At 49.5% G+C, this 11,063-nt stretch overlaps 1 protein-coding gene across 1 annotated transcript; it reads left to right on the top strand.

The window, feature by feature from the left end:
• The first annotated feature begins 8,466 nt into the window (after positions 1–8,466).
• FJX1 (four-jointed box kinase 1) lies at positions 8,467–10,720 on the top strand. Its single transcript, XM_080931231.1, has one exon. The coding sequence runs from the start codon at positions 8,670–8,672 to the stop codon at positions 10,023–10,025; it is 1,356 nt and encodes a 451-aa protein (XP_080787357.1). The 5' UTR covers positions 8,467–8,669; the 3' UTR covers positions 10,026–10,720.
• The last annotated feature ends 343 nt before the right edge of the window (positions 10,721–11,063 follow it).

Genomic DNA, 11,063 nt, shown 5'->3' with positions numbered 1-11,063 from the left:
TTCCATGTACCTCATTCCCTGTTAGTAGTACTAAGCTCCAGTCCTTAGCACAGGAGGAGAGATTCAGAGTACACAGTATCATCTTCAGACAAGTTTGGAAGAGACAATGGAGAGCTTCTAAGCCCCAGAATCCTGAGACATACAGCTGGTGTACCTTTTATCCAAAATATTATTTGTTTCAGTTGTTGGACACTGGATTTTGGAACATGTGAATATATCTATCATGAGATGTCATGGGATTTCCCACCCCAGCCCCAGCCTAAACACAAAATCCACTTATGAATGTTCATACATGCCTCTCATGCGATGTTCTTATTGCACCTGTGTTTTGATGGCAACCCATCACATGAGGTCAGGTGTGGAATTTTTCACCTATGATGTCATGTCTGCATTCAAAATGTTTGAGGCTTTGTAGCATTTTGAATTTGGGATTTTTGGATTAGAGATGCTCAACCAGTGTTGTGAATAATGTAACTTGCACCTTTCAGGAGACTGTAGACGGTTTCTCCTTTGTACCATAGTAGCAGCCTTGGAAGCCAAGCTTAGCTCCCCTATTTTTCATCAATTAAATGGGAATAAGAAGCAGGTTTTAAAGATGACGTGAGTAGAAAGGCTCTCAGCATCCTCTGGTAGAGAGTGCACATACTGAAAATATTAAATTTTTTCCACCAGAACATCTCTCTGGGCTTCCCAATTCTACCCCTGGAGCAACCTGGACCAGAAGCTGAGAGGGGGGATGGGCAGTGTCAGTGGGTTCTACAGGATAGGAAAGGGAAGTGTCTCCTCTTCTCTACAAAGAAGAAAGGGGGGAGGCCATGTGGAGAGGGTAGGGTGAGGTGAAGTGACTAGTACCTCAGAACGCCAGGAAATTCACTGAACTGCTGATACATGAGGGAAAGGGGGCTGGTTATGGAATGTCACAACTGGACCTGTGAGGCAGCACAGCAGAGAAAGACATCTGCCAATATGGCCCAAGTTCAGTCCTTGAGACCCACTTAGAGAGCAAGACATCTGACTCCTGAAACTTGTCCTCTTACCTCCACTGTGGCACACACACACACACACACAGAGAGAGAGAGAGAGAGAGAGAGAGAGAGAGAGAGAGAGACATAGAGATAGAGAGAGACAGAGAGAGACAGAGACAGAGACAGAGACAGACAGAGACAAAGAGACAAAGACTCAAGAAGAGAGAGACAGAGGGAGTACATGATTTTGAAAATAAATAAAACAAAATGAGATGGCTCAGCAGTTAAGAGAACCGGCTGCTCTTCCAGAGGACTTTGGTTCAATTCCCAGTACCCACATGGTGGTTCATAACTGTCTGTAACTCCAGGACTAGAGGTCCGACTCCTTCATGTATGCAGGCAGGCAAACTGTGAACAAAACAATACACATGATGTAAAACTAAATAGATTGTTTAAAATCAAACAACAACAATGAAGAAACCTGTGTTGGAAGCAGGAAGGCGACTGGAGGAGACAAGCTGGATAGGCAGAGTTCTAGGGATGCTACAGACTGGGAGAATGTCTTTGGACACAGAGACGTTGCAGGTGGCAACAATTCATTCCATTGTCACAATCACTGATATCACCACAGGAGGCACAAAATGGTTTTCAGCCAAAGTCTAGAGCTGAGGATGCATTCTAAACTAGGGCTGCATCACAGAGGGAAGTGAACCCATCTCCCTGTGGAAACAGGAAGCCTCTCCGCGCTCACTATTCCCTCCTCCAGAAAAGGATCCTCTGGTTCTGTGTATCCTTCCACCTCCCTGTAGGCAGCATCCTTCCATCTCCAGAGCTACCATCCTTTCCGGGGGTCCCGAGTCCCTTACTCTCCCTCTGGAGCTGCTCAGGACTAGTCTGCACTGCGGTGAGCCCCCAGTTATAAATTGCTACCTGCTGGCCATCATTTTAACATGAATGGATTTTAAAAAGCAGCAAAGGAATATATTTTCATTTGAAGTTAAAGCATCCATTTTTTATTTGAGCCAAGCCTGATGTAGGAGTGATGGCAGAAGAATTGCTCCGAGGCTAATAGAGTTAATGATTATGATGGAGATCCCAGGAGCTGCGATATTTCACTTGCAGTTGCCTCCGTCCCGGCTCCACTGCCGGCGGTACTTCTTTTTCCCGTTCACGTCCACTTCCATTAACACCCACCGCAGATGATGGAGCCATTATGATAATATCTCTGCTCTCCGCAGCCTCGATTGGTCTTGACACATTATCACCCTAAGAGCTCAGCCACATCGCACTGAGTCCTATTTATAATAACACTTGGCAGGAGCCACCAAATAAAACCTGGTACTCACGGGCCACCTTTCATTGGAGGAAATCAGAAGGCTTTACAAGCTTAATTAAGCTTCAGCGTCTACGTGACTGATGAGACTCGGGCCAGGGGAGGCTGGATAGGTACAGAATCACTAATTGCACGCTGGGCAAAGCTCTAGGCAGCCACAAGCACCAAAACCAACAAAGCTGGGGACGGTCACGTTTCTAGCAGAAAGTGTTTGTTAAGTAAATTCTTCAAGGTGGGTTGGGGGGACAGTCCAGGAGTGCTGGTGAAGTGGTGAGAAAGTTCTCATCCCTTGCCTTTCTGTCTAGGGAGGGGTCCAACACTTGCTTCACAAGAGGATTTAACAAATTCACTCACCCAAATGCTTTCAAGGATGAGGAAACAGTGACTGGAGTATGGTGAGGGACTCTTGGGTACCTGGGTGCTGTGCTCACCTGCTATCCTCTCTGTTGCCCGTTACCCCTCAAACCAAGACTTATAATGTGCCCTCCAAGTCCGGCCCGTCTTAACATCTGCCTCCTCAGGGAAGCCTTCCTGGACTTCCTGGCATGATCAGCTGTCCCCTGTTCTGTGCTTCGGTGTTCATTCTAAATAAAGTCCCAAGATTATGATAGTAGGCAATAAAAATGTATTGAGCAATTACTAAATGTGGAAGGCACATCCCACCTACACAGTAATGAAACACCAAACTGTTACCTTTTCTTCACGGATGAGTTAACAAGCCCAGAGAGGGAAGGTGATTTTCCTTACACAGGACAGCTATGGCACGCAAGACAGCCTGGCTGTGCTCCCAAAAAAACAAAAGCATTAATACGTTTATATGTCTGTCCCCTCTCTAATTTGCATGCTCTTCTGTAAGGGCACATAACCTAGAGAAACTCCAACTTGCAAACAATTCCAACTGAACGTAAATTCCCAGGCAAGTCCAGGGAAGCATGTTCATGTGCAAATGGAAATCAGGAACTCTGGTTCCTTCCATCTGGTTCCTCTGCTAAAAGGTGTGGACTTGAATCACCTTTCCCTACATGATGCCGGTCTCGACTGCCGGCCTCCTATCCACAGCCAAATCGTGCTGTCTGAATCAGTTACTTTTCTAGGGCTGTGACCAAAGTATCTGAGAGAACCATTTGGGTGGAAAGATGGGGGTGGTGGGGGGAGTTCTGGCTCACAGTTTCACAGGGTTCAGTTGACCATCCTTGACCCCATTGATGCCAGACCTACCGTTAGGCAGAACATTATGGTGGTGAGTTATACGAAATATCACGTTCAGATATGCTGCCCACCTGACACAACCCTTCTGTCACCAGATTGGTGGTCACAGTAGTGTCCCTTTCCTAACAAAGATTCCAAAGCTCATGAGTCAATGAGTAAATGCTAAGGAGGTACCAGGGCATAAATATGGGGAAACTGTGTGGCATCCAGCCAAGTATACATGGAAGTAATGAGATTGGCTAAGCAATCCTTGTGTTTGGGTGTGTGTATGTCTGTCTGTCTGTCTGTGTCTGTGTGGGGGAGAGGACAGAAGCACAGTGTCTTCTATCACTCGCCACCTTTTTTTTTTCAGACAAGTTCTGTCACTATCCTGCATTCTTATTTTGGCTAGCCAGGCTGGTCAGTGAGGCCCAACCCGGCCAGTCTACATGCCACAACACCAACTTTACTGGCACATGCCACCATACCTGGCTTTTATGTGACTTTCTCGGACTGAGTTATCTCTGCAGACACTGCTAAGTGATTCTTTAAAGACACGCATCATGCTCATATAGCAAGACAAAGAAAGGGGGAGCAGCCCCCAGAAAGAAAGGCACTGTGCCCACCTGGGAGAGAAAATGGAGAATAGAGTGTCTTGATTTAAGCTGTTAAAACAGAGTATCACAGCCTATGTAGCTCAAAGAGCAAATCATATTTATCAAACTTCTGAAGACTGAGGAGTCTGAGGGCAAGGCACATGAGAGTCTATGTCTTTTGAAGGCACTCCTACAGGTTCAGACCCAGCAATTTTCTGATTGGGTCTTTGTATGACCTAAAGAGCACTAGATAAGGGGTCTTTTTTTTTTACAAAGACATGAATCCCATTCATGAGGGGATCATGACTTTTATGACCTAATGACTTTCCAGAGGGCCCTGCAGTTAATATAATGGTATTAGGGTTGGGAATTCAATACATAAACCTGGAGGGAACACAGGACCTAGCCCATGACTATCCAAGCAATGGAATCGTAGTCCAGAGTTAGAAAGCCTCGCAAGGTCAGCAGTACTGGCCAATACTGGAGTCATAGAATCACTCTGGAATCAGCAAGCTTCAAGGGTCCTCTTTTCCTCTCTTCTGGTTATTGTAGAGTGTCTCGCTTTAGTATTAAGACAGGGTCTCACCATGTAACCCAGGCTGGCCTCAAACTTACAGTCTTGCTTCCACACCCAGGAAAGAGAAATCGACTTGTGGGCACCACCACATTACTTTTGAAGAAACATTTTTTTAAAAAGTGTACTTGGGCATCTCTATCTTTGAGAGGCGCATATAGAAAATCCAGCAAAACTCGAAATGAAGAAGGCCAGGTGGAGAGGCAGCCATGAGTAGGTGGCCTGAAACTGCCTGGAGGTTGACTGGAGCCAGGCACACGATGAATGTTTGCCATCGTGACAGCAAAAAAGTAGAAGAAGAAGAGGAGGAGGAGGAAGAAGAGGAGGAGGAAGGAGAGGAGGAGGAGGAGAGGAGGAGGAGGAGAAGAACAAGAAGAAGAAGGAGGAGGAGGAGGAGGGAGAGGAGGAGGAGGGAGAGGAGGAGGAAGAGGAGGAGGAGGAGGAGGAGGAGGAGGAGGAGGAGGAGGAAGAAGAAGAAGAAGAAGAAGAAGAAGAAGAAGAAGAAGAAGAAGAAGAAGAAGAAGAAGAAGAAGAAGAAGAAGAAGAAGCGACTAAGGAGAAAGAGCTTGTGCTACCACGGAGGCCAGGACTACAGAGAGTCTTCACCCTTTCACTCCATAGGAATCCCAAAGCATGCTTCAAAGAGAACTTAATTGAGTTGAATCTTTGATTTAATGCAACCATTTGCACACTTGACATTGCCTCCACCATTTATAATACACCAAAGGTGCCGGCGCCTCAGCTCTGTCACTAGGCAGCCATGTGGCATCAGCAGTAACTCTGGCTATGCATCTGTTTTGCTATCTCTACCATGAGGACAATGATAATATTTGTTTGGAGGGCTACATGGACTAATAAAGCTCCTACTGGGCTGAGTCCCACGCCACGCCCAGAAAGAAGTAAGGACTTAGTAAGAGCCTGTTAATGCTGTTGTTATGGTTACCGTTAATATTTCACCTGAGCTGCATAACAACCTGTAAGTTTGGTGCGATTTATTACCCTCATTTCTCAAGCTAAGAAACTGAAATGCATGGAAGGTAAAAACTAGCCCAAGGAACAACTCAGAAAATGGAAAGCCAGACTCAAAGTCTTCCAACTTCCAGCCTCATTCTTGGCTCCCAGCGCTCACCCCACCTTTTCTATGATGCCCAGAAAGTGCAGTTCTATGAGCCTGCTCATTGTTCACACCGGACTGCAGGCAATTTTGACTATGCTGGAGGTCTGAGCTTAAGGAGTATTAAGAAACTCTGAAAAGAGAAAATAGGTTCTTATTTGGGGTTCGGTGAGTGGCACCTCATCACTAAGCAACTGCCAAAGGTCAAAAGAGATGTTGTTAGCCTGCTGCTGAGCCTCAGGGTAAGCATGGGTGGAGCTAGGAGGGCAACCGGCTAACAGGAAAACAGAGGCGGGTCTATAAGCACTGTCTAAGAGCATCAACTGTCACTGTAAGTCAGACGCTGTACCGCTCTGCAGCGTGTGTTTGTGTGTGCTTGCTTTCTCTGCCTTATTCCTCTGCTCTTCTGCAGTTCTGCATTTTGACTGTTAAAGCTTTTTTTTTATTCATCCACCTCCTCCTGGGAAAGAGTGTACTCGGGCCTGGGGCTAAGTCAAGTCCTGGGGCCCAAACGTAAAGTCCACTCATGATCTGAAACAAGATACCTTCGCCTGGTTCTTCAAGCCCTTTAGCATGACTGTGAGAGTCTAGAATTTGGGGTGGCTGCTTTTCAAGTCCACTTTCGCAGACTAATAATCTTGCCTCCTTCACATTCATTATGCAGAGGCCTCACCAATATTGTTTTTCCTTTTAAGAACTTGAGAGAAAAGTTTCTTTGTATCCTGCACCAGTGAGATACTTAAACAAACAAACAACCTTGACAATGCTGCTTGAAAAGTTTCATCTCATCCCAGATGGATCATCTAGTTGTTACTGAATGCTCAGTGCAGGCTTTGGGCAAGAGTGCTCCCCAGGCAGTGGACCATGACGGAACACTGGAGCTACACATTCACAGATTTACTAAGAGCCACCAAGCACTTTGAATTGCCCCCGTTGCCCTCAGAGCATAACTTGGCCCACGGTGACATTTAGTATTCTGAGTTTAACTTGATCACCATTATAAAATACAGTTCTCTAATTAGAGGATATTCTGACTATGCCCACAAGGTGGAGATCTTGCTTACAGTTTGCCCACAGTGAACCCAATGCAAGGAGAGAAAAAAAAAAACGTTAAGCCAAAAGCAAAAATAAAATTCAATGGATTCAGTGCTTATTTCATGTAATATCCTATATTAGCTGGTAAATGAAAGAAAAATTTGATAAGAGACAGTCCCTGCTCTCTAGGGAAAGACCAGGGGGAGAGCTTGCACAAAGCAAGAAAAAATACTTTTTTAATAAATTAATATATTCTACTGGATCCATATGGGAGGCACTGTGATCCTTTTATCAGATGAGAGCTATAAAAAGCCCCGTGGTTTGGAACACATTCAAGAAAGACCCCACACTTCAAGCAACACACACGGCACCAGGGGGAAAGAAACCCATGAAGGTGTATTTGGGTCAGGGCTGGGTCAGCTGTGTTTTAGAAGGTTGGTGTTTCTGCTCTGTCACAAACATTACGTTGTCTACCCTGTAACTCCAGAGTAAATATACACAGTGCAGGCAGACATAGCACAGCTGGAATCTCTCATGTGTACGGAGAGATATAAGGAGAGGGAACTAAACCACAATGGGAAAGGAACCCTCACAGCCCCGATCTTATGACTAAGAATCTCCGATTTTGGATATAGGATACGAGAAGGGAAAGGAAAGAGCCAGTTTGTTTGCCAGTGATTTTCTGGTAGATTAAACCCAAGAAAGTATGGGCGAAGATGCATCAGGTTTTATGTTGTGTTGGTTTGGTTTTTCTTCACTAGCCCTTTCTCTTTTACACTGAACTAGTAAACCAATTGTTTTTTTTTTTTTTCTTTGTTTGGGTGAAAATTATAATTGGGGGTAACTAAAAGACAACTTAAAAACAAGTTGAGAGTGTTGGCAATAAATGTTTATATCTGTCTTTATATCTCTATCTTTATATATTGACCTTTTTTTTTTTTAAGGGAAAGCCAAGTGGCATGCGATCAGACTTGCCCTGAATGTCCAACTTGCACAGCAAGGTTTAATTCCCAGCATCCCCGAGAAAAAGTCACAGAAGTCAATCACATTGCTCTCAAACCTGCAATGATCCGTACTGGGGAGCTTCCTCTGGAGAGGGGTTGTGGGTTCAAAGTCATTGGCTACAGATGGTTCCTCTCCCCTCTGGAATCACATCCTCTATGGCTCGAGACATTCCCGGGAATTTACATAAAGCAGCGTGAATCACACCAAGTGAGGTTGCAAAAGGACCCACCCTGACCCTTGCCTGTACTGCGGTGGGGGTCTGTCTGAAGTTTTCAGATCAGACGCAGTCCAAACGAGGGTACTAGGGGACCATCCCACTCCCACAAAAGCACCGGTCACGCCGCTACCGCTGAGCTCTAGATTTGGTCTCTGTCCCCACCCCCACCCCACACCCCGCCGCCGCCTCGACGCCCCCGCACGGACGTCGCCAGTTCGGTTTCCTCCCTGCCCCGAAGTCCCGGACAGAGCGTGGGGCCACCTCTCTCGCTCCTGGAAGGATCAGTTGCCGCTTTAAGGGGAAGAGGAAGGGAAGGGGCGGGGGAGTGGGGGGCGGGGAGAAGAGGCAGAGGAGGGGGAGGGGGATCCCCCTTGCTCCCACGTGGTCCGGGCGCCTGTGAATCGCGCCCGCCGGAGGGTCTCACAGCGAAATACAAAAGCAGCTGGGAAGCCACGGCGAGCCGAGTTCCCAGCGCTGGGGCAGAGCGCTGGGCAGAGCCCCGCAGCGCTCCGCGGCCGCGATGGGGCTCCGGCACCCGAAGCCCGAGAGCCAGCCAGCAGCCGGGCCCGCCTCGCCGCCCGCACCGGGGCGCCCGGGCTTGGCTTGAAGCGGCGGCGGTGGCACCGGCGCGCCGGCAGGAGCATGGGGCGGAAGATGCGGGGCGCTGCCGCCGCCGCCGCGGGGCTCTGGCTACTGGCTTTGGGCTCGCTGCTGACGCTGTGGGGAGGGCTCCTGCCACCACGGACCGAGCTGCCAGCCTCCCAGCCTCCGGAAGATCGACTCCCACGGCATCCGATTCAGAGCGGCGGCCCCGCGCCCGAGCCGCGATTCCCTCTGCCCCCGCCCCTAGTGTGGGACGCCCGCGGCGGCTCCCTGAAAACTTTCCGGGCGCTGCTCACCCTGGCGGCCGGCGCGGATAACCAGCCTGGGAGGCACCCGGACGATCGCGGGCGGCACGTGCCCTCCGGGCTGTCCCGGCCAGCGGAGAGCACCGCGGTGCACGGGGGCGTCTTCTGGAGCCGCGGCCTGGAGGAGCAGGTGCCCCGGGGCTTCTCAGAAGCCCAAGCAGCAGCATGGCTGGAGGTGGCTCGGGGAGCTCGGGTGGTGGCTTTGGATCGCGGGGGCTGTGGACGCAGTTCCAACCGCCTAGCCCGCTTTGCCGACGGCACCCGTGCCTGTGTCCGCTACGGCATCAACCCAGAGCAGATACAGGGCGAGGCTCTGTCCTACTACCTTGCGCGCCTGCTGGGCCTCCAGCGCCACGTGCCGCCGCTGGCACTGGCTCGGGTGGAGGCTCGGGGCGCACAGTGGGCGCAGGTGCAGGAGGAGCTGCGCACCGCGCACTGGACCGAGGGCAGCGTGGTGAGCCTGACGCGCTGGCTGCCTAACCTCACCGACGTGGTGGTGCCCGAGCCCTGGCGATCAGAGGACGGCCTTCTGCGGCCCCTGCGCGACGCCGGGGACGAGCTGACCAACCTCAGCCAGGCGGAGCTGGTGGACCTGGTACAGTGGACCGATCTGATCCTCTTCGATTACCTGACCGCCAACTTCGACCGGCTTGTAAGCAACCTCTTCAGCTTACAGTGGGACCCACGCGTTATGCACCGCGCTACGAGCAACCTGCACCGAGGACCAGGAGGGGCGTTGGTCTTTCTGGACAATGAGGCGGGCTTGGTGCACGGCTACCGGGTAGCGGGCATGTGGGACAAGTATAACGAACCGCTGCTACAGTCGGTGTGTGTATTCCGAGAGCGGACTGCTAGGCGCGTCCTGGAGCTGCACCGGGGTCAGGACGCGGCGGCCCGGCTGCTGCGCCTCTACAGTCGCCACGAACCGCGTTTCCCGGAGCTGGCGGAGCTCGCAGACCCCCACGCTCAGCTGCTACAGCGCCGCCTTGACTTCCTCGCCAAACACATTTTGCACTGCAAGGCCAAGTACGGCCGGCGGCCCGGGGACTTAATAACACTCCGAGGAAGAGAGGGACTGGGGTACGAATGATGGGGATTAGGGCTGTCTTCTCTGCCACGGGCTACGACCAACCGGCCAACGCCCACCCAGTGGTCTGACCGCCAAGCTGTCTAAAAACTTGTGTGTTACCCACTTGCCCCTTTTCATGCCAGGCTGTTTCCTTTCCAAGAGGGTAAACTCACCGAGGCGAGAAGTGTAACATTCCCTCCACCTAGAGCTTATAAAAAGAATTCTTTTCTGTGCTTGTGTGGAGATTGGATCCGAAGAAACTGGCTGCTGGGGGTTTGGCCCCCGAGTGGCAGTCTCTTTGGGAGATGCAGTCCATTCTTGTCGCCCTTCCTCCCCCCCCCCCAGCCCCTTCCCAAAAAAGGAAAACTTCTGTTTGAGCTAATTCCTCTATTCCCTACTAAACACCTTGCCGGTGGCCCCAGAGCCGGCTGTGACTTGGACTGGTGGAGCCCCCTTCCTGTGTTCTCCTTTGTTCCAGCGCTCGATGGTGAGATAACTGATCCAGGCTGAGGGACAGCTCTGGATAGGACAAAGAGAGCAAGACTTCCCTGCCCCTAACAGTTTGTCTGACCCTTTCCTGAACCCCTGTCACTTTAGCCTGAAGGCTATGAATTCAGGACTAGTTGTAAGCAGAGTCAATAATGAATTTCTTCCTGCGTCTCCCAATTGACCAAAATTGACAATGATGATGTTCACCAGAAGAAGAAAAAAAGATCAGTTTCATGCACTTTACTTTTTTTATTTTAATTTTTTAGTAAGAAAACTTTTTTTATTTGACAGAATTTGCCTTCTGTGTATATATGTGCATAAATTGTGGTGTAAATAGACTAAACAAACTTATATTTCAATAAAAGGGAGTTTAAAATTTAGAATTTAATTCTTGAGGTTTGATTTGATTGAGGGTTCTGATCTCATGTCCTTTAGGAATAAGGGCTCTGTTTTCTCGGGCTAGTGAGTGTGTGTCGTAAAACAAAGGATGCAGATCCACCCCCTTTGTGGTTGGGGCTGGAGAGCTGAACAAAGGCAAAAGTAGATTCCCTGTCTTCCCTCAAATGGACC

Source organism: Micromys minutus (assembly GCF_963924665.1).
Source record: "Micromys minutus genome assembly, chromosome: 17".
NCBI lineage: Eukaryota > Metazoa > Chordata > Mammalia > Rodentia > Muridae > Micromys > Micromys minutus.
The sequence above is the reverse complement of the archived record's forward strand: the minus strand, read 5'-3'. Positions and strand labels throughout refer to the sequence as shown.

What these genes read in the sequence shown, in the direction of transcription:
- FJX1 (XM_080931231.1), top strand. Translation starts at nt 8,670, where the DNA reads ATGGGGCGGAAGATGCGGGGCGCTGCCGCCGCCGCCGCGGGGCTCTGG.